At 42.6% G+C, this 24,889-nt stretch overlaps 1 protein-coding gene across 1 annotated transcript in view; it reads right to left on the bottom strand.

The window, feature by feature from the left end:
* Positions 1 to 24,889, bottom strand: part of si:ch211-67e16.4 — a 147,049-nt gene that overhangs the window by 64,067 nt on the left and 58,093 nt on the right. The window contains exons 5-6 of the mRNA XM_034186599.1: positions 14,311 to 14,404; positions 7,038 to 7,228 (exon numbers count right to left, since the gene is read on the bottom strand). Of these exons, the coding sequence (XP_034042490.1) occupies positions 7,038 to 7,228; positions 14,311 to 14,404 (285 nt within the window). The remainder of the gene's footprint in view (positions 1 to 7,037; positions 7,229 to 14,310; positions 14,405 to 24,889) is intronic.

Raw genomic sequence — 24,889 nt, 5'->3', positions numbered from 1 at the left:
ACTAAGTCAGACAAAAGGTCTGAAAATTCACAGAGAAACTCACAGTAACGACCAGGTGGACGATAGATAATAACAAATAAAACTGGTTTTTGGGACTTCCAATTTGGATGGACAAGACTAAGAGACAAGCTTTCAAATGAATTAAAGCTCTGTCTGGGTTTTGGATTAATTAATAAGCTGGAATGGAAGATTGCTGCTAATCCTCCACCCTGGCCCGTGCTACGAGCATTCTGACAGTTAGTGTGACTCGGGGGTGTTGACTCATTTAAACTAACATATTCATCCTGCTGTAACCAGGTTTCTGTTAGGCAGAATAAATCAATATGTTGATCAATTATTATATCATTTACCAACAGGGACTTAGAAGAGAGAGACCTAATGTTTAATAGACCACATTTAACTGTTTTAGTCTGTGGTGCAGTTGAAGGTGCTATATTATTTTTTCTTTTTGAATTTTTATGCTTAAATAGATTTTTGCTGGTTATTGGTAGTCTGGGAGCAGGCACCGTCTCTACGGGGATGGGGTAATGAGGGGATGGCAGGGGGAGAGAAGCTGCAGAGAGGTGTGTAAGACTACAACTCTGCTTCCTGGTCCCAACCCTGGATAGTCACGGTTTGGAGGATTTAAGAAAATTGGCCAGATTTCTAGAAATGAGAGCTGCTCCATCCAAAGTGGGATGGATGCCGTCTCTCCTAACAAGACCAGGATTTCCCCAGAAGCTTTGCCAATTATCTATGAAGCCCACCTCATTTTTTGGACACCACTCAGACAGCCAGCAATTCAAGGAGAACATGCGGCTAAACATGTCACTCCCGGTCCGATTGGGGAGGGGTCCAGAGAAAACTACAGAGTCCGACATTGTTTTTGCAAAGTTACACACCGATTTAATGTTAATTTTAGTGACCTCCGATTGGCGTAACCGGGTGTCATTACTGCCGACGTGAATTACAATCTTACCAAATTTACGCTTAGCCTTAGCCAGCAGTTTCAAATTTCCTTCAATGTCGCCTGCTCTGGCCCCCGGAAGACAATTGACTATGGTTGCTGGTGTCGCTAACTTCACATTTCTCAAAACAGAGTCGCCAATAACCAGAGTTTGATCCTCGGCGGGTGTGTCGTCGAGTGGGGAAAAACGGTTAGAGATGTGAACGGGTTGGCGGTGTACACGGGGCTTCTGTTTAGGGCTACGCTTCCTCCTCACAGTCACCCAGTCAGCCTGCTTTCCCGGCTGCTCGGGATCTGCCAGGGGGGAACTAACGGCGGCTAAGCTACCTTGGTCCGCACCGACTACAGGGGCCTTGCTAGCTGTAGAATTTTCCACGGTGCGGAGCCGAGTCTCCAATTCGCCCAGCCTGGCCTCCAAAGCTACGAATAAGCTACACTTATTACAAGTACCATTACTGCTAAAGGAGGCCGAGGAATAACTAAACATTTCACACCCAGAGCAGAAAAGTGTGGGAGAGACAGGAGAAGCCGCCATGCTAAATCGGCTAAGAGCTAGTAGCTACGCTAAGCTAGCGGATTCCTAAAAACACGCAAAGTGAATAATGTGTAAATAATTTAGAGGTGATTCAGCAGAAGGAGTGCTTTAGTTAAGGCACGTAAAGATTACACTGGGAAACAAATCGTAATCTAGATAACTAGACCAATCTAACTGCGCAGATTAAACAGCTAACAGATACAGAAAAACACCGCTGTGCTCCGGAACAGGAAGTGATACAATACCGCAGTGAGAGCCAACCACCAGTAGAGGCAAGCAATATGCACTGTCAACTGTGGGACCTTATATGCAAACAGGTGTGTGCCTTTCCAAATCATGCCTAATCAACTGAATTTACCCCAGGTGGACTCCAATTAAGTTTTGGAAATATCTCACGGATGATAAGTGGAAACAGGATGCACCTAAACTCAATTTTGAGCTGTATGGCAAAGGCTGTGAATACTTATGTACATGTGATTTCTTAGATAATTTTTATAATATAAATTTGCAAAAATCTCAAAATGAAAACTTTTTTCACATTGTCATTACAAGGTATTGTGTCTAGAATTTTGAGGGGAAAAAAATGCATTTTATTAATTTTGTTATAAGGCTGTAGCATTAAAAAATATGGAAACAGTGCAGCACTGTGCATACTTTCTGGATGCACTGTAATATCAGCATGTTCAGTCCCAACTGTCACCTATAAAAAGGTGTCTCATTACCAAGGTGTCACACAAGAAACATGAAGGGTAAAAGCAAGAAGCTCAGAATCTTCACAACCTTACTGTTGCAAAACATATTGGTGGCATTGGTTACAGAAGGATTTCTAAAATTCTGAATGTTCCATTGAGTACTGTTGGGGAAATAATCTGAAAGTGGAAAGAACATCATTTCACCATAACCCGGCTACAGCCAGGTGTTCCTCGCAAGATTTCTGACAAAGGACTGAAAAGAATTTTCAGAAGAGTCATCCAAGAGCCAACAAGAGCCACACTTCAGAAAGACCCGGAATTAGCAGGTACAATTGTTTCAAAGAAAACAATAACTAATGCACTTAACCGCCACGGCCTGTGTGCATGCTCACCAGACAAGACTCCATTGCTAAAGAAAAAGCATGTTGACGCTCATTTAAACTTTGGTGCACAACATTTAGACAAGCCTGAGAAATACTGTGAGAATACAGTCTGGTCAGATGAGACCAAAATTGAACTCTTTGGATGCCATAATACACACCATAAATGGCACTGCACATCACCCCAAAAACACCAGACCAACAGTGAAGTTTGGAGGTGGGAATATCATGTATGTATGGGGATGTTTTTAGGATCTGGCACTGGCAAACGTCATGTAACTGAAGGAAGGATGAATGGAGAAATTCTTGATAAAAATCTACCAGGATGATGAAAATGAAATAAGGGTGGACATGTCAGCAAGACAGTGATCTCAAACATACAGCCAAGGAAACTGTGAATTGGTTTCAGAGAATGAAAATAAAGCTGCTAGAATGGCCCAGCCAATCATCTGACTTGAATCCAATAAAAACCTATGGAAAGAACTAAAGATGATAATTCACAGAAGAGGTCCACGGAACCTTCAAGATTTGAAGACTTTGCATGGAAGAATGGGCCAAAATCATACCTGAGCAATGCATATGACTAGTTTGGCCATACAGGAGGCATCTTAAAGATGCCATTTGTTATGGTTGGTACCAGGGGTAAGACGGGGTGAACCTCACTATGTGAGTAAATCAGACACAAGAGGTTTGTTCCAAAAACAACAGGTGTTTATTGTCCAAACAGTGCTCAAATTCCACAAAAACAAGAATAGGGAAAGTTCCAACAAAAATACATTCATAACCAACTTAGAGGGATTACGAAGCATTAACAGGAGTGGGGAGGGATCAAACCAAAAGTCAATCTTAAACCCTACCATGGGTGTGGCAAAAAGCTGAAGACAGGAGCAAAGATAAGGACATAAAGTCAAAACTGATATACACACAACCCGTGGGGATGGTGGTAGGAACAGCACACATGGGAAAATCAGGAGACGACATAAGGAAACCCAAACACACCACGTAATGGACCCGCAACGGAAGGACAAACGGAGGAGGTATGAATACACAGACTAAATGGACCACAGATGTTACTAATCAGTGTTAAGGACGTGCACTAACAAAAGAAACCACAAGAGGGCAGCAAACCACAAGCATCCACAGAAGACTGAAAATAAAGCATAATCAAGGACCCCTCCAGTAAAGACATACCCACAAGTGATAGGCAAAGGCTATTCGCCCAACCGCTGGGCAGATAAATCATACAAACAGCATTACACGCCCAACGGTTGGGCAGATAAGTCATACAATGTGCATTACACGCCCAACCGTTGGGCAGATAAATATAATGTCTTACCTTATTCGCCCAACCGTGATCGTATATTTGATGCGTTTTGTGCATCTAAACCAGGGGTGGGCAACTTGTTCCAGAAAGGGCCAAGAGGGTGCAGGTTTTCTTTGCAGCCACTGACTCCACCAGGTGATTTCACTGATTAATATCACTTTGAGCAAATGGAATCAGTTAATCAGTAAAATCACCTGGTGGAGTCAATGGCTGCAAAGGAAACCTGCACACTCTTGGCCCTTTCTGGAACAAGTTGCCCACCCCTGATCTAAACTATGTTTTTTACAACACTTTTTTAAGGCTCTATTGCAGCGTATGTTTGACGCATTTAATGGCGCCATCTTTAATTACTGCGGGAAAAATACAGCAATGGATGAAAGCAGACAAACTTCATAAGCATTTTGAACAGAGAAGCCTTAACGACAACGAAACAGTTTTTATGAACAAAATGCTGCTTGTTGCTTGTAAGATGGTGTTAGTTTGACACAGTTCCCTGGGTGTGATGAGCCAAACAGAACCGCTTTAGATCACAACCCCTCTGCGGGCTGCGAACGCTCCCACAGCCGGCAAGAAAATATCCCCCCCTTTTCCCCATGTTGAAACCGGAAGTGAACTTATAAGCACGTTCATTGGTCAGTTGTGGTTGGGCATGTATGCTTGTGTATTTACTTTACTGAACCAACAGTTGGGCGTATAGCCACTCTGCAAGTGATAACTGATACGCTTTCCAAATCCAGAGGACACAAGCTGATAGAGCAAACTACCCACATGAAACATTTCTTTTTGCAGGTGGCATTCTAGAGACACATCAGGGGATGAATACATAACCATGTCGAAGTGACTTCATACACGCAGGCCAGAGACACTCAACAGAGAAGGGTGTCGCAGGGACACGCCCACCAAAGAAGGCTTGAGGGATCACAGACACACTAACGGGACCCACAGGACAGAGACACACGTAGAACTCCAGACACGACACACAGGACAGCAGACATACGAACCAAGAGGAACCCAAAAACTCTCCAAACAGAACCAATAGGGAGTAACAGGGCCCACCCACAACATCATTATCAACAAAGGCTTTTGTACAATGTATTAAATAACTTTCATTAAGCATGTTCAATATTTTTCCTCTGTCATTCCATTTTATTACACATAACGTAATTTCTAATTTTTGTTACAGACATCTATCTGGTGAAACCTTTATGTCAATAGCACCTTTAGAAATACATTTACTGAGAGAAATGACATGTTCAATACTTATTTTTCCTGTTGTATAAGGAGACCAAAGCACTTAACTAAAAGGCATGTGGTTATAGAGACAACTTGGGAATCCTGTTCAGGGAAGATGCTACTATGAATCAGGGTTGGGATATTTAGCACATCGTGGTTAAAACCTGGCAATAACCATCCCGGCAAGAAACAAGTTTAGCTGGTATCCTGGTAAAAACAGGTTTTACATTTTCTAAAACCAAACCCTGGCATGTATGGCATGGCTCGTTGAATAGGAGTCCATCATAATTACCAGCTCAGACTGGTTTATTACCAAGATGTTTCATTACGTTTAGGCAACACTCCAGTCCAGGCGACACTCTAATGGTCACGGGTGATTAAAATATGACCAATGGAATCAAGATGGTTGGGATACAAGGACTACAACGGCCCTTATGGTCTTGGTAACCTTGGCAAAAATGGATGATATGCCAATACTGGCTGTGTTGCACAGCAGACTGACAATGTTTTCATGGGAAAATGATGGAATGCCATGGAAAGGTGATGGTCTAGCGGGCTTCAGACCAGAGGATTTTCAGTTTAAAAACCCAGCCAGGCCGGAAAATTGCTAAGGCCTTTGGGCAAGTTCCTTAATCCGCTAGTTGCTCCTGGTGTGTAGTAAGCACCTTGCATGGCAGCACCCTGACATCGGTGTGTGAGTGTGTCTGGGTGAATGTGAGGCATAATTGTAAAGCGCTTTGAGCTTCTGATGCAGATGGAAAAGTGATATATAAATGCAGTCCATTTATGGAAACTTTTTGAGAATTCTAGGATCTATAAAAGTGCACATTTAGTGAATTCTGACCATGGTTTTTCCAGTAACTTCCAAGTAATCTGGCTTGAGGATTTGCAGATATGGACATGACAAGCCTAATGAAACATAGGAATTGTTGCTGGAAAATTGGTGTTGTATTGGAATCACCAATGAGTAAGTATTTCATATCTGAGGGAACTTTAAATATCATCCAGGGCAGTCATAGCTTGATGGAAATTCCATGCTGTTTCGGCAACTGAGAAAACAGGGTGTGTTCACCCTGAGAGTAGACAAAGAGCCATTTGTTAAGGCTTGTTTCCATTAATGTGTGCTCAGCCAATCAAAAGCTAACAAACACCTGAAGAAGCTAACCAGGTGTTAGCAGAAGGAGAGATGAAAAATGTGCATATCAGGGGTCCCTGTTGACCAGGATTGGAACCTCTGTCTTAGAGAAATCTGCAATCAGGATACTCACCATCTGAGGTCAACTGGCACTCAGCCTGATTACAGAGAAATCAAAGCACAGGAGTCTCATAACGGAGTAATTGGGCAGCATGGTAGATTAGCGGTTAGCACTATTGCCTCACAGCAAGAAGGTCATGGGATTGATTCCCATCTGTGGCCTTTCTGTGTGGAGTTTGCTTGTTCTCCCCGTGTTTGTGTGGGTTTCTAGCGGTGCTCCGGTTTTCTCCCACAATAAAAGACATGCAGGTTAGGTGAACTGGAAACTTTATAATTGTCCAGGTCTCCCTTGCAAAAAAGATCTCGATCTCTTTGGGACTAAGTTAAATAAAGGTTAAGTTAAATTAAAATAATTTTGAGGTATCAATTTACAGAAGGTAAAAGTTGCCTAAATCTTTACTGACACAGGAGTGTGCAGTCTGGAAAAATAGTACATTCGTACTGGACTACAATCCCTAAAAAACTCTAGTAATAATTACATTACCCTGACTCCCAGTGTGAAACTAACCCCAAACAGAGTAGAGCTTTATTGTCCTTTCATTTACGATGCATGGAAAGGCTCGTCTAACTCGGTTAAACAGTTTATCTTAAGGCTAACTGCAAGTGAAACATGAACACAACGAAACAGTCATAGAATATCACAATCAGGAGAATGTCAGTGAGAACACAAACCAGGTCAGCCAGCAGTGGTTGAGGCAGTGTTTTCTCTAGCTCTCTGCGTCTGTTGAGACTGCGTCGGCGAAGCTCATTTCTTCTGAGTTTGTACTCCTCATAGAGGCTAAGGTCTTTAGACCATGGCCGTGTTGCCTGCCGAGGAAGGACGCCAGACTGCGATGCTGCTACAGAGGGCTGAGGAGTTAAATCTGAAAGAATTCACACAAATATCTAGGTTCTCAACAAAATATTGATTAAACAATTTATTTATTCATTTTCATTTTTATTTTTTGCAAAAACCATATGGATTTGAATCACGTGTGATTGCATCAGCCAAGCTTGAACCTTCGTGCGCATGCGTGAGTTTTTTCACGCCTGTCGGTTGCAGTCATTCGCCTGTGAGCAGGCTTTGTGTGAGCAGTGGTCCACCCCTCTCGTCGGATTTTTATTGCAAATAAATGTCTGAACGATTTGGAGCTTTGCTGCATCAAATTTTTCCAGAAACTGTGAGAGACCTCCAGGTGGACACCATTCGGAAAATTCAGATGGCTTTCAGGGAAGATTTCATGGGGACTACACAGATTAAGGAGTGCTCCAGCCGGTTTAAAGACCGCCCACAACGTCTGAGAGCACGGCGCACTCCGAGCGCCGATCGACAGGCTGACACCCCGCTGAAACAACCAGATCATTTCCAACATGAAGGCTTTGTTGATCCGGGACATCATCTGACTTACACAAAAATGGCAGAAGACGTGGACATCAAGACTTTTTCGGCACATTCCACTGTTACAGGAGTTTTTTTTCATGGATAGAGAAGCAGAGGGATGCGCCACCGTGCCGCTCATGGCGCCGGACAAAAGCACCTCCATGTTGGTCTCACAGGACGGCTTTCAGACGGCTTTCGGTGGCTTTTCAGTTGTGTGACTATCCGAGAAATTGTGCATGAGCTGGACATACCAGAACATGTCCTGTGAGGCTTCATCACGGCGTTGCTTTGCGCCATGCGGCTCCACCGCGACGCGCAGAATTCCTCCGCACGTCTGTCTCAATGTGCCGAAAAAGTGCAGATGTCCACGTCTTCCGCAATTCCTGTGAAAGCCAGACGACCTCCCGGATCAACACAGCGTCCAGTGTGGAAATGAACGGCACATTTCACTGTTACAGGAGTTTTTGTCATGGAAAGAGGAGCGGAGGAATTCCACTCGTCGCGGCGATGCAGCATGGCGCAAAGCAACCAGACCAACACGGAGGTGGTTTTGTGCCGCGCCATGAACGGCTCCGTGGCACATCCGTCCGCTTTAGTTTCCATGAAAACAACTCCTGTAACAGTGGAATGTGCTGAAAAAGTACTGATGTCTATGTCTCCTGCCATTTTTGTGTAAGTCAGACGACGTCCCGCATCAACAAAGCCTTCACGTTGGAAATGATCTGGTTGATTCAGAGCTCGGAGCGCGGCGCGCTCTCAGACGCTGTGGGCGCTCTTTTAAACTGGCTGGAGCACTCCTTAATCTGTGTAATCCCCATAAAATCGTCCCTGAAAGCCATCTGAATTTTCCGAATGGTGTCCACCTGGAGGTCTTTCACAGTTTCTGGAAAAAATTGATGCAGCAAAGCTCCAAATCGTTCAGACATTTATTCGCAATAAAAATCCGACGAGAGGGGTGGACCACTGCTCACACAAAGCCTGCTCACAGGCAAATGACGCAACCGACAGGCGAGAAAAAACACACGCATGCGCACGAAGGTTCAAGCTTGGCTCATGCAATCACACGTGATTCAAATCCATATGGTTTTTGAAAAAAATAAAAAGGTCGGATACTTTTCTAACAGACCTCGTGTATATATATATATATATATATATATATATATACACACACACACACACACACACACACACCAAAATTTGTCTTCTGCATTTAACCAATCATAATTACTGTTAGACACAATCCAACCACTAGGAGCAGTGGACAGCAACAGTGCGGCACCCTGGGACCAACTCCAGATGTTGAGACACTGCCTTGGCCGGGGGCAGAGGAAGAAGCCGATCCTAAATAAGCTTTTCTTTTTTCTTTCTTTTTTTTTTTGACTGTGGGAGGAAACCGGAGTACCCGAAGGAAACCCACGCAGACACGAGGAGAACATGCAAACCCCACACAGAAAGGACTGGAAGCAATCCCACAACCTTCTTGCTGTGAGACACTAGTGCTAACCACTAATCCACTGGGCCGCTGTGCCACTGTGTTGGTGTGGAGGATGCCATCCTCTACCTGGTACACCGAGCCCACTCGCACCAGGATAAGGAAAGCGCTGAGGATTCTCTTCCTGGACCTCTCGAGCGCCTTCAATACCAACCAGCACCTTCTCCTTCAAGACAAACTGAACGTAATGCAGGTAGACCCCCACCTGGTCACTTGGATCTCCAGCTACCTCACCGACAGGCCGCAGTATGTCAGGCTGAGAGACATCACGTCTGACACTGTGATCAGCTGCACCGGAGCACCACAGGGCACGGTGCTGGCCCCTGTTCTCTTCCACCCTGAACATCTCGGACCTCTACTACAACTCTGAGCTGTGTCACATCCAGCAGTTTGCAGATGGCACAGCCATTGTTGGATGCATCACGGATGACAGAGAGGAGGAGTACAGGAGCCTAGTGAGGGACGCTGCTGCCTAGTGCCACACAAACTATAGACAGCTCATCACATCAAAGACAAAGGAGCTGGTCACTGACTTTGGGAAATCCAGACCAAGACCGTGACCAGTTCTGATCAAGGGAGTTGAGGTGGAGGCTGTGGATTCCTACAAATACCTTGGGCTGTGGCTGGACAGCAAACTAGACTGGACAACCCACACCAACCACTGTACAGGAAGGGACAATGCAGGTTGTACTTTCCGAGGAGGCTGCAGTCCGTGAATTGGCATGAAACTGGACTCTCAGGTGACGGTGGCAGAGAACATAGGACAAATTGTTGGACATTATGGACGATGCCAGTCACCCTCTGTGCACAGTCTTCAGCAAACAGAGGAGCCTCTTCAGCCACAGACTGCTGCTTCCCAAGTGCAAGACGAAAAGACTGAAAAACTCCTTTGTCTCTCAGGCCATCAGACTGTACAACTCCTCAATCAGAGGGAGGAGGAGCAACAGGAAGACAGAGGACAGGAAGGACAGGAGCAGTTGTAGCAACAAAGACAGCATTTCTGGTATTTATATTTGTATTTACATTTTCCAATTTTTTCTTACTTGTACTTCTGACAATGTGTGCTCTTACCCTGTGGTGCTGCTATCCAATGTTGCTGGAACCTCAATTTCCCAGAGAGAGTCTTCCCAAGGGAATAATAAAGTTCTATCTAGTCTACTCTAAATGCCGACGTGGACTGATATTCAGTTATGATTAACCCATAAGAACCCAGATTCATTTTTCTTTAAGGGAAAATTATGCTGGATATAAAGCAGACTAGATGGACTACATACAACATACGAGGTCTGTTAGAAAAGTATCAGACCTATTTATTTTTTGCAAAAACCTGAAGGATTTGAATCACGTGTGCTTGCATGAACTTTTTCACGCCTGTTGACTGCGTCATTTCCTGGTAAGTAGCCTTTGTGTGGGACGTGTGCTGTGCGCTCGGTGGATTTTCATTTCAAGGAAAAAGATGGAACGCCTGGAGCAGCGCCGCATCAAATTTTGCCAGAAACTGGGCGACAGCAAGGTGGAAACCATTCGGAAGATTCAGACGGCTTTCGGTGACAATACTATGGGCATCACACAGATTAAGGAGTGGTACAACCGGTTTAAAGACGTCTACACAACGGTGGAGAGCGAGCCGCGCTCCGGTCAGCCATCAGCATGCTGAAATGACCAGATCATTTCCAAAGTGAACGCTGTGGTGATGCAGGACCGTCGTGTGACTATCCGAGAAATTGCAGAAGAGGTGGACATCAGCACTTTTTTGGTACATTCCACTGTGACAGAAGATTTGGCCATGAAAAGAGTGGCGGTGAAATTCATGCTGCTGCGGACGGTGACTTCGTGTTGAAGTCTCACAGGACATGCTGTGCAATGCCCACCTGTTCCACAATTTCTCGGATAGTCACACGACTGAAAAGTCACCGAAAGCCGTCTGAATCATCTGAATGGTTTCCACCTGGCTGTCGCCCAGTTTCTGGCAAAATTTGATGCGGCGCTGCTCCAGTCGTTCTGTCTTTTTCCTTGAAATGAAAATCCGCCAAGCATACTACACATGTCCTCACACAAAGGCTGCTTACCAGAAAATGATGCAATCGACAGGCGTGAAAAAGTTCACGCATGCGCATGAAGGTTCAAGGTTTGCTCATGCAAGCACACGTGATTCAAATCCATCAGGTTTTTGCAAAAAAATAAAAAGGTCTGATACTTTTCTAACAGACCTCGTACTTCTGATGTTATTTTGGAAAAAAAACACCCTTTGTTGCCAAGATCTGTCATGTTACATATATGACAGATTGGGTGTCTTAAGGAAATTTATATATATATATATATATATATATATATATATATATATATATATATATATATATATATATATATATTTATTAAAAATAAATCCACTTGAGTTTCTTCTTTAGAAATAGAGTTGCCTTTTTATTTGTATTTCCACAGTATAAATCAAAATTACTTCTTTGTTAATAAGATTTAGCAACATTTTTTAATTATAATTTGTTTTACAGCACCAAAATGTGCAAACTGAACAATAAAACAGCCTCATATTAGAGGTACTGTCAATAACTTGCTGTTGCTGCAGAAAACTGAGCAACAAATGTACAGTAAACATTAAGAGAGTGCAAAAACAAAACACTGAAGGTAACCTGAACATTTGTACACCATGTCTGAACTGTTCTTTTCAGTTCTTATGTCAGTAGGCTGTATGGTAGCTTTTGAAACAATTTCTTTCCTCAGTGAAGCAAAATTGCAGATCGCATTTGTCACAGAGGGTGGCGGTTGCGTTGACTTTGCAGAATTTGCAGTGGCCACGTTTATCACATTTCGCAGGCCAGTGTGCAACATTGTCAGTGTGAACATCATCTGGAACTCTAGCACGAACTCTCTTGGGTGGTGGTGGAGGAGATGTGGCGGTAAAAGTTGGGCGGCCTCTTTGTGAACGCACCAGAATCGGGCTTGTGGCAATTTCTGCCTGGAAGCTTCTTTGTTTCAGTGACTTTTGGACACCAAGTAGTTTACAGTCACAGCGGTAGATTAGCCACGCATTGACAAGGCCTAACATGATGGTTTGGCAGAACATGTAGAGGTACCACCTCCATGACCTCATGTGGTACTTGTACCTTGCAACGCAAGCACCCCCCCTCCCCACCCCCCTGAATGTGTTGTACTCCTTCACAATGTGTGGCCTATTGACCTGTACAAATGTCTTGTCTGATTTGCTCCAGCATCGAGCTTTGTCTTGGGGCTCAGTTGCACAGTATGATGAGATCAGGGTGACAGACTTGTTGTCATACCACTTGACAATGTCAGTGGGTTCCTCTTTCTCCAGCCTGGCATCAAAGGATCCTCTGCCTCTCTTAGCAAGACTTTTCTCATCTTCAAGCTGGCAACCAGCCAACCGATTGCTACAAAGAGTTCCTACAAACTAGATCTGTCGCTGAAGAAGCTTGTGCACCAGTTGTACTGAAGAAAAATAGTTGTCAGCAAACACTTTGTAGTTGTGGTTTGATGGGAGCGTTTCACACAGTTTGACCACAACATCGCCTCCCATGCCAAGTGGAGATTTTTCTTTTCCAGTACCACCCTCGTAGACCATGAAATAGCAAAGGATTCCAGAGGAAGAGCAGCAACCCCAAATTTTCAATCCCCAAGGATGGGGCTTTCCTTTCACATACTGTCTTATTGGGCTGTGAGTCCCTCTGAAGGACACCAGTTGTACTCCTATGGTGTGATTTTCAGGCATTGTTGGCAAAACGTACTTTATTATATTTATTCATACTACGAAATAAATAAAAAAAAAAAAAACACTGAAAAAGGACCAGCATAGGATAATAAAATACCATTTGCGTATTTGTCTATGTATTTACCAAGAAAGTGTTTGAGCCCAAGACAGGATGCGGTTTTTGGACTGATAGGCAAAACGTGTGTCATAATACATTTTATGATTCATTTATTTAAATTAACATTATTTTCTTTGGTTATATTTGTGTAAATGTGCTTTCAAATGACCCACAGAAAAATACATTGATTGAAATTAACTGATTAAGCTTAATTATTTGAGCAACTCATTGCTATTTTTCTTATTGTGACAAAGACGTCACATGGTATTTTCTGCAAGAATGTTTAGGCTGAAGGCCCGATGTTACATATATGTCACAGCAATTTGTACAAAACTTGTTATATCTATTTGTGCAAAGAATGTGATCAGAAAAGCATAAATGTTATCTTGGACATCTTATTGAAGGATTACAATTGTTGTATGGGTTGAAACTTACCTTTGCTGTCAAAAAACAAGCTTTTTAACCCATAAGGACCCACCGTGACACAGTTGTCACACACACTTTAAATAGTCTGGAAAGTTCCTCATTGACATTCATTCTTGAATTTAACTGATGAGGTCCCAAAGTGACATCCACTTAACATACTGGTGAAGTCATGTGACACTAAGTGAATTGCTGTTCACATGACGTCACTTCCAAAATGGTTGTGTGCCTGGTGAGCACATGGGAGAAAATGTGTTAATTTAAAAAGCTTGTTTTTTGACAGCAAAGGTAAGTTTCAACCCATGTAACAATTGTAATCCTTCAATAAGATGTCCAAGATAACATTTATGCTGTTCTGATCACATTCTTTGCACAAATAGATATATCAAGTTTAGTACAAATTGCTGTGACATATATGTAACATCGGGCCTTCAGCCTAAACATTCTGGCAGAAAATACCACGTGACGTCTTTGTCACAATAAGAAAAATAGCAATGAGTTGCTCAAATAATTAAGCTTAATCAGTTAATTTCTATCAATGTATTTTTCTGTGGGTCATTCAAACACCTAAATCATCAGTCTTGAAATATTTTTTATAAATTGTTTAAACAATTTATAAAAAATATTTCAAGACTGGTGATTTCGGTGATTGTTGTGCTCCCTCTATGAGACAGAATGTGTTTTGAGACTGGTTTGTTTAGTTATCACCAGTACTGATGAAAGGTGTCAGAAATACTGAGGGAAAGAGCCTGGTACATCTGTTTAAAAAAAAAAACAAAAAAAAAAACGCTCTGCAAATAGACTACATACAAACAAACATATACTCACAGGAGCTTGGTCCAGTTGAGCTGAGGTTTGATGTGTGAACAGGAAGGTTTTTCTGGGTGGAATGAAATCTGGAATCACTCAAAGACATCTGTGCCTAGAGAAAGCATCCAACAACTGCATACCTTAATTAATGTCCTGATTTTTAACAAAAACATCTTGTTTAAAAAAAAAAAAAAAAAAAAAAAAAAATCAAGATCTTTATTGAAATATTCATACACTAGCTAAAGAGAAAATTTTACAGTACCACGCGAGCAGAACACTCATTAGCTGCAATCTTCTGCTTTGCTACTCGATACAAATACACACAGACCCTCCTGACTACACAGACAGACAGACAGACAGACAGATAGATACTTTATTGATCCCAGAGGGAAATTCAAGGCATCCAGCAGTTTACACATTAGACAAGACACACACATTGCACCAGACACACAAAATAGGGTTAAGTAAATAAAAGAAAAATGGACTAATCAATAAAAGCTACTAACTAAAAATAAAATAAATTTGTGTGCAAGTGCAGCATCCAGTCTCAGAGAATATGACGGAGGAGTAAATGTAGTAGTGCAGTAGTGAGGAGGTAGCACAGATGTAAACAGTACACAATGTGAACACTGTAGGTTGTGCAAAGAAGCAAGCAGGGTAAACAGTGTTGGTAGTGCAAAAGAAAGCAATAAAAGGTCAAACAGATGTGTCACAGGATTATTTCTTACTGAGATGGGAAGAGTTGAACAGTCTGATGGCCTGAGGGACAAAAGACTTCCTGAATCTGTCCGTGTGGCAGGACTGGGACAGCAGTCTGCCGCTGAATGAGCTCCTCTGCCTGATGATGGCGCTGTGCAGAGGGTGCTGAACATTGTCCATGATGGCCAGCAGTTTACAGAGGGTCCTTCTCTCTGCCACTGATGTTAGTGTCTCCAGCTCTGTTCCCAGCACTAAACCAGCTTTACTCACCAGCCTGTCCAGTCGCCCGGCGTCCCTCCTCTTCATGCTGCTCCCCCAGTAGACCACCACAGAGAAGAGGACACTGGCTACCACAGACTGGTAGAACATTCGCAGGAGTTTATGGCAGATCCTGAAGGACCCTAACCTCCTCAGGAAGTACAGTCTGCTCTGTCCCTTCCTGTAGAGGGTGTCAGTATTGGATGACCAATCCAACCTATCGTCCATAAGTGTCCCCAGATATTTGTAAGTCTGGACCACCTCCACATCGACCCCCTCAATGGAGACAGGCTGCAGAGTGGGCCCGGACCTTCTGAAGTCCACTACCATCTCCTTTGTTTTGGCAATGTTCAGCTGCAGGTGGTTTGATTTGCACCACTAAACAAAGTCCTGTATCAGGTCCCTGTACTCTCTTTCCTGTCCCTCTCGCACACATCCCACAATAGCAGTGTCGTCTGAAAACTTCTGCATGTGGCACGACTCCGAGTTGTAATTGAAGTCTGATGTGTACAGAGTGAACAGAACTGGAGAGAGCACAGTTCCTTGTGGTGCTCCAGTGCTGCTGATCACTGTGTCCGAGGTGCAGTTACTGAGTCTGACGTATTGTTGTCTTCCAGTTAGATAATCAGTGATCCAGGTGACCAGATGAGTGTCCACCTCCATCTCCATGAGCTTGTCTCTCAGTAGCAGGGGCTGGATGGTGTTGAAGGCACTGGAGAAGTCAAAAAACATGACCCTCACAGCGCTGTTACCCCTGTCCAGATGAGAGTGGGCCCTGTGAAGGAGGTAGAGGATGGCGTCCTCCACTCCCACCTTCTCCCTGTATGCAAACTGCAGTGGGTCCTCAGCATGTCTGACCTGAGGTCTGAGGACATTCAGCAGCAGTCGCTCCATGGTCTTCATCACGTGGGATGTCAAAGAGACTGGCCTGTAGTCATTCAGCTCCTTCAGGTGTGCCTTCCTAGGAACTGGAATGACACAGGATGTCTTCCATGTGACTGAGACCTTTCCGAGACGCAGGCTCAGGTTGAAAACATGCTGGAGGGGCTCCCCCAGTTGGTTGGCGCAGGCCTTAAGCATTCTGGGACACACTTTATCCGGGCCTGCTGCCTTCCTGGGGTGGAGTCTCCTTAGCTCTCTCCTGACCTTAGCTTATACATACATACATACATACATACATATATATACATACATACACTCAACAAAAATATAAACCCAACACTTCTGGTTTTGCTCCCATTTTGTATGAGATGAACTCAAAGATCTAAAACTTTTTCCACATACACAATATCACCATTTCCATCAAATATTGTTCACAAACCAGTCTAAATCTGTGATAGTGAGCACTTCTTTGCTGAGATAATCCATCCCACCTCACAGGTGTGCCATATCAAGATGCTGATTAGACACCATGATTAGTGCACAGGTGTGCCTTAGACTGTCCACAATAAAAGGCCACTCTGAAAGGTGCAGTTTTGTTTTATTGGGGGGGACACCAGTCACTATCTGGTGTGACCACCATTTGCCTCATGCAGTGCAACACATCTCCTTCGCATAGAGTTGATCAGGTTGACAATTGTGGCCTGTGGAATGTTGGTCCACTCCTCTTCAATGGCTGTGCGAAGTTGCTGGATATTGGCAGGAACTGGTACACGCTGTCGTATACGCCAGTCCAGAGCATCCCAAAAATGCTCAATGGGTGACATGTCCGGTGAGTATGCCGGCCATGCAAGAACTGGGACATTTTCAGCTTCCAAGAATTGTGTACAGATCCTTGCAACATGGGGCGGTGCATTATCCTGCTGCAACATGAGGTGATGTTCTTGGATGGCACAACAATGGGCCTCAGGATCTCATCACGGTATCTCTGTGCATTCAAAATGCCATCAATAAAATGCACCTGTGTTCTTCGTCCATAACAGACGCCTGCCCATACCATAACCCCACCGCCACCATGGGCCACTCGATCCACAACAATGACATCAGAAAACCGCTCACCCACACGACGCCACACGTGCTGTCTGCCATCTGCCCTGAACAGTGTGAACCGGGATTCATCCGTGAAGAGAACACCTCTCCAGCGTGCCGAATGTGAGCATTTGCCCACTGAAGTCGGTTATGATGACGAACTGGAGTCAGGTCGAGACCCCGATGAGGACGACGAGCATGCAGATGAGCTTCCCTGAGATGGTTTCTGACAGTTTGAGCAGAAATTCTTTGGTTATGCAAACCGATTGTTTCAGCAGCTGTCCGAGTGGCTGGTCTCAGACGATCTTGGAGGTGAACATGCTGGATGTGGAGGTCCTGGGCTGGTGTGGTTACACGTGGTCTGCGGTTGTGAGGCTGGTTGGATGTACTGCCAAATTCTCTAAAACGCCTTTGGAGACAGCTTATGGTAGAGAAATGAACATTCAATACACGAGCAACAGCTCTGGTTGACATTCCTGCTGTCAGCATGCCAATTGCACGCTCCCTCAAATCTTGCGACATGTGTGGCACTGTGATGTGTGATAAAACTGCACCTTTCAGAGTGGCCTTTTATTGTGGGCAGTCTAAGGCACACCTGTGCACTAATTATGGCGTCTAATCAGCATCTTGATATGGCACACCTGTGAGGTGGGATGGATTATCTCAGCAAAGGAGAAGTGCTCACTATCACAGATTTAGACTGGTTTGTGAACAATATTTGAGGGAAATGGTGATATTGTGTATGTGGAAAAAGCTTTAGATCTTTGAGTTCATCTCATACAAAATGGGAGCAAAACCAAAAGTGTTGCGTTTATATTTTTGTTGAGTGTACATAAACCTAACTGGTACTGGGGATTCCCCATAGATCGATTGGTGCCTCATGACTAACTAATCCATTACATACATATAACAGATTTTGTCCATTTTATACATAAAATGGATTTTTTTTTTCCATTTTGTACACGTAGCAGACTTTGTCCATTTCATACATAGTGAAGATTTCGATTATAAAATTCACTGGTCCACCTGAATCCACAATATGCGAGCTTTACTGTACACACACACATACATATACATATATATATATACACACATATATACACATATATACATATATATACACATATATACACATATATACACATATATACATATATATACACATATACACACATATATACACATATACATATATATACATATATATACACATATACATATATATACATATATATATACACATATACATATATATACATATATATACACATATACATATATATACATATATATATATATATATATATATACATATATACACACACAGTGAGGAAAATAAGTATTTGAACACCTTGCGATTTTGCAAGTTCTCCCACTTAGAAATCATGGAGGGGTCTGAAATTTTCATCTTAGGTGCACGTCCACCAAGCGAGACATAATCGAAAAAAAAAATCTGGAAATCACAATGTATGATTTTTTTAATAATTTATTTGTATGTTACTGCTGCAAATAAGTATTTGAACACCTGTGAAAATCAATAATAATATTTGGTACAGTAGCCTTTGTCTGCCATTACAGAGGTCAGACGTTTCCTGTAGTTCTTGACCAAGTTTTCACACACTGCAACAGGAATTTTGGTCCACTCCTCCATACAGATCTTCTCCAAATCTTTCAGGTTTGGAGTTTCAGCTTCCTCCAAAGATTTTCTATTGACTTCAGGTCTGGAGACTGGCCAGGCCAATCCAGGACCTTGAAATGCTTCTTACGGAGCCCCTCCTTAGTTGCCCTGATTGTGTTTGGGGTCATTGTCATGCTGGAAGACCCAGCCATGACCCATCTTCAATGCTCTTACTGAGGAAAGGAGGTTGTTTGCCAAAATCTCGTAATACATGACCCCATCCATCCTCTCTTCAATACGGTGCAGTCGTCCTGTCCCCTTTGCAGAAGAGCACCCCCAGAGTATGATGTTTCCAACCCCATGCTTCACGGTTGGGATGGTTTTCTTGGGGTTGTTCTCATCCTCTAAACATAGTAAGTGGAGTAGATTCCAAAAAGCTATTCTGGTCTCATCTAACCACATGACCTTCTCTCATGCCTCGTCTGGATCATTCAGATGGTCACTGGTGAACTTCAAACGGGCCTGGACATGTGCTGGCTTGAGCAGGGGGACCCTGCTGCCCTGCAGGATTTTAAACCATGACAGCATCATGTGTTACTAATGTAATCTTTGTGACTGTGGTCCCAGCTCTCTTCAGGTCATTGACCAGGACCTCCTGTGTAGTTCTGAGCTTTCTCAGAATCATCCTTACCCCACAAAGTGAGATCTTGCATGGAATCCCAGACCGAGGGAGATTGACAGTCATCTTGTGTTTCTTCCATTTTCTAATAAATAATCATAACAATCGTTGTCTTCTACCAAGCTACTTGCCTGTTGTCCTGTAGTCCATTCCAGCCTTGTGCAGGTCTACAGTTTTGTCCCTGGTGTCCTTAGACAGCTCTTTGGTCTTGGCTATGGTGGACAGTTGGAGTGTGATTAATTGAGTGTGTGAACAGGTGTCTTTTACACAGGTAACAAGTTCAAACAGGTGTAATTAATACAGGTAAAGAGTGCAGAATAAGAGGGCTTCTTAAAGAAAAATTAACAGGTCTGTGTGAGCCAGAATTTTTGCTGGTTGGCAGGGGGTCAAATACTTATTTACAGCAGTAACATACAAATAAATTATTAAAAAATCATACATTGTGATTTCCGGATTTTTCTTTTTAGATTATGTCTCTCACAGTGGACATGCACCTAAGATGAAAATTTCAGACCCCTCCATGATTTCTAAGTGGGAGAACTTGCAAAACCACAGGGTGTTCAAATACTTATTTTCCTCACTGTGTGTGTGTATATATATATATATATATATATATATATATATATATATATATATATATATATACACACACACACACACACACACACACACACACACACACACACACACACACACACACACACACACACACACACACACACATTTCCACATCACTGTGTGCCTTGGACTTCCTTCACATCAATCATTAACAAATACAAACAGTATGACACCCTTTGGTGAATCTGTCTGAAGTAGGCAGTTCTCAAAAACAGTGAGAACTGGAACACAAGGAGACTCACGAGGGAAGCCATTAAGACACTCATGACATCTCTAAAAACAGTTAGCATCAGCAGTTACACACAGCTTTATCATGAAATGGTATGGAGGAGGATTTTCTTAAAAAGAATTGAAAGTTCATTCACATTTTGCCAGAAAGCTGAGAGATGCAAGCCTAGATTTGATCTGTTTTGTTGTATGAAAATCCTTCTCTGCTCAACTCCACTATGAGTTGTGAAGTAGAATGCAGAACTTGCACTATGCAGTTTCTCCAATCACAGGCACAGAAGCTGATAACATCTTCAGGGTTGTCTTGTCATTTTGGTGGTTTTCCTCATATTCTCATACAGTGACTCAGACTTTGGGATCTGCCTCCTCCAGACAGATTTACCATGCAGCCCTTATACTGTTTGTATTTCTTTACAACTGAGGTAATGTAAAATGTTCTCCAAAATGTTCACGTATCCGTCCCCCGTCATATCTGAAGAAAACTGAATGTAAAAGTGATTGTTTATACGTGTTAAACTAAAGAGGGCACTTACTTATGCACATCAACACTTCGGCTTTTAGATTTTTATTGTCCATAGGATGTAGAGATTACTTTCCACAGTGAGTTTAAAGGGTGTCAATTTTGAAATTTAATATAAAAAGCCCAGTTATTTTTTATTCCAACATGTAAAAGCTTGCACAAACATGCACAAACGTTTTTCACACCAGTGTATAGGCTGTGTCTCCCTATGCTTTACACCGACTGACTTGTAAGCATGAGTGCATCTGATATCTGCTTTTGTCAATTTGGTGTACAGTTCCACTGGAACACAAAATATTGTGTTGGAACAAACACATTTTCAGCAAATGTTCAATATTTGCATTTGTCTGCTATGAGCAGGGGAGCTGAAAAGGGGAGAATAAGAAGGATTCTAGGGGCCCATGTTTGACAGGGGCACAGAGAGGCTGCTAATACGAGCGAAGCGATGTGCAGCGACACAAAGCTAGCTTATGGTACACTGTGTCTAGGTTTGCCACCTTTCAGAAAGGAAAATAAAGGACACCCACCACAGTTCTTCAAGGCCACTACCACACCCAAGGAGTGGTAAATTAAATTTTGAAAAAGCATTTAGTTATACTTAAAGCTTTAAGTGCTTTATTAACACAAAACTGTTAATGATAAACTGTGCAGTCACTGTGCAATAAAAACATGAATATTAAGGAAAACAGACCAATAATTTTAATCTTTTACAGTGAGGACATTTTTACTTTAAGAGGAAATAAAAAATAAATAAATAAATACTTGTTTCCCTTGTACCCATTGCCACTAACACTGTCAAGATAGAGGTTTGACTCTTCCCACTCGTGTGTACATTTGCAAATGTTTTTTCTTCATTGGATGAGGTGGAGTTTCAGGTGTAGACATGACAGGCACCCAGGCAACCTATGACAGGACCAGAAAGGTGGACACACAGCAATGCAGAAGTGAAGGTCTGAGGTCTATCCTCTACACCTGTTCAGTTTTGATGTGTGTGTGAGAGATTTCTGAAAATACGGAACAATTTACATCCCGCATTGATTCAGGATGGGACACAACAATTAATTGTCAAATAAAGGACAATTCTGTATTTTAAGGGACGGGTGGCAACCCTAACTGTGTCCCAAACAGAAGTACCAAATTTTGAGTCCACAGTGAAACAAGAAAGGTCAAATGTTGACCACTTCCTGGATCAATGCTTCCTGGATTGTCGATAGATGAGATCTCGTGGGATCTCACAGGAATTCAGTGGCAAGTTGAGACTGAAACAGGAAGTGCTAAATTTTGAGTCCACAGTGAAAGAAGTAAATGTCAATGTTGAACACTTCCTGGCATAAACAGAGCTAGAGGCAGGGATGAAAAAAAAACTCTGCTTTTTGGCGGATTTCCGCTTTTTTGCCAGTTGCCTGGGTCATTTTTGAGATCAGTGTTGTTCAGTAGGAAGTGTTCAGTGCTGAATTTAGTGCTTTTACATCAGGCACCTTGTTGGGCAGCTAACGGGGTTTCGGGATAATAATATTGAACCGCTGGCACACTCTTTCACTCGACTACCTGCGGTTGTGATAAAGGTGACTTTACAGTCTATTAACCATCGTTAATTTGTTCTTAATTTATAACACAAAGTGCAAGAAGAATGCTACTTGTGCTGCCGCTTTTTATGTTGACTGCGCAGTGCTGCTTGTCCCTCCAGAAGAAAATCTTTAAGTGAAGCTGTTGCTTTTTACTCCTACTACTAAACCTTAAAAAGCATATGTCTTTGAGAGTAATACTTGTTAAACTTGTAACGTAGGGCACCACTAGGTGTCACCCTCTCACTGAGTATTTTCCTATAAAAAAGGAAGTAGTAGATTTGCCACGGAGATGCCAGTTTCCGGTGGGGTGGCCAGAGTGTGTATTCAGATTCTGACCATTTTCGACCTCATTTGCCTGCAGTGCTTTTGGGTTAAAGTGAATCTTAGAATAGAATAGAATAGAATAATTCTTTATTGTCCACCGATGTGGAAAATTGTCTTCGGCTCACCAGCACAAAAAAGACAAAAAAACAGTCATAAAACATTCATACAAACACACGAATAAAACAAAAATAAGATACATAAAATACATGGAAGTAAAAGAAGAAATAGAATAAGACCTAGTAAGATAAATAAAATGTACAGTAAGATCTAATAAAATCAAATAAAACAGAAGTAAAGCAGTTCAGGTTTAATTTGTGGAGTGGTCACTTTTTTGAGTTCATTATGGTGACGGCATTTGGTATAAAAGATTTTTTGAAAGAACCTTTGGCCAGAGGAGCTCTGTAGCGCCTCCCAGACTTCAAGAGCTCAAACTGACAGGACAGAGGATGAGAGCTGTCTGCCAGGACTCTCTCAGCTTTCCTCCTCATCCTGTCAGTGTAAATGTGGGCCAGAGTCTTCTGGGGTTTTCCCACAATTTTCCCCGCCATTTTTACAATTCTATTTAATTTGTCCTTACATTTACAACTCAAGTGACCAAACCAAACACAAAGATGAAATGTTAAAATACTCTCAATATGTGCAGAATACACAAGCTCTAAATCTGCGGATTAACACCAAGACAACTCAATCTTCTGAGAAGACTGAGTCGCTGTGAACATTTCTTAAAGATAAAATCAGTGTTTTCAAAGAAGCTCAAGTGACTATCAAGAACTGTACCAAGATATTTAAAAGGTTCAACCATTTCAACAAGCTGGCCATCGAGTGAAACTGGCTGCACGGTCAGTTCTTGCTTTGTGTGAAAAACAAGCTCCTTTGTCTTAGACACATTGATTTCCATCTGGCTGTCGAGACACCAAGCTTCAAGAGCTTTAATGTGAGCGAGATAGGAGGCTTCGCCAGAGGAGTCACACTTCTGTAGCAGGCCGACTAGGGCCATGTCATCCGCGTATTTAATCAGTTTAAAGTTTGTGTCATTAACTGCAAATTCGTTTGTAAAAAGAGAGAAGAGCAGAGGTGAAAGAACGCTACCATGTGGGCAGCCAGTGCTTATGATGAGCTCTCCTGACAGAATGTTGTTAGCACAAACTCTTTGAGGGCGACAAGACAGAAAGTCTCTGATCCAGAGCATCAGGCCCTTTTCAACATTTAAATCAGCCAGCCTTTTCAGAAGAATATGTAATTTCATAGAATTAAAAGGTGCACTGAAGTCTACAAACAAAACCCGAGCATATGCTTTAGCAAGTGAAAGCTGCTTTGAGATCATGTCCAGCAAGATCAGTACGGCATTATCAGTACCTCTGCCCCTCTTATAGGCAAACTGCAGAGGGTCTAGTTCACTGACCACTGTGGTGGTCAGGACGTCAACTAAAACTCTCTCCATAGTTTTACATAATATGGAGGTTATGGCAGTGGGCCGAAAATCTTCAGGTTTGCTTGCCCCTGGCTTTTTTGGTATAGGCCTTATTATGGAGAATTTCCAAGATTTGGGCACTCCTGTGACAAGAAGGGAATTAAACAATCTGGAAAAGACTCCTTTTAATTGAGGAGCAGTCTTTGAGTAGACGGGCTTTCAGGCCATCTGGGCCGGTGGCCTTGTTTGGCTTCAGTTTAGAAAGACTTTTAGCCACGGCATCCTCAGTGATAGCTGTGGGAGCTCCTGCTGGAAGATTTTTTACAGATCTCATCACATTCCTGTTTATCATCCACTTTATCAAATCTACAGAAGAAACGGTTTAACTCATCAACAAAACATTGATTAATGGTTGTAAGAGCATCACATTTCTTACTGGATTTGCCCATCAGTGTATTTAGACCTTCCCAGGCTTGTTTTATATTGCCACTGAAAAATTTACTTTCTACTTTATTCTTGTACTCAATTTTTGCCTTAAATATATTCCCTCTCAGCTGTCTCCTTTTTTCCTGCATTAATTGCACATTACCAGAGCAGAAGGCCGCCCTCTTTTCATTAAGACAGATTTTCAATTGTTTGAACACCCAGGGTTTGTTATTTGGGAATATTTTCACAGTTTGTCTCTGACACGTTATCCTCACAGAAC

Source organism: Thalassophryne amazonica, chromosome 14 (assembly GCF_902500255.1).
Source record: "Thalassophryne amazonica chromosome 14, fThaAma1.1, whole genome shotgun sequence".
NCBI classification, from domain to species: Eukaryota; Metazoa; Chordata; class Actinopteri; order Batrachoidiformes; family Batrachoididae; genus Thalassophryne; species Thalassophryne amazonica.
This window is presented reverse-complemented; position numbering and strand designations above follow the sequence as displayed.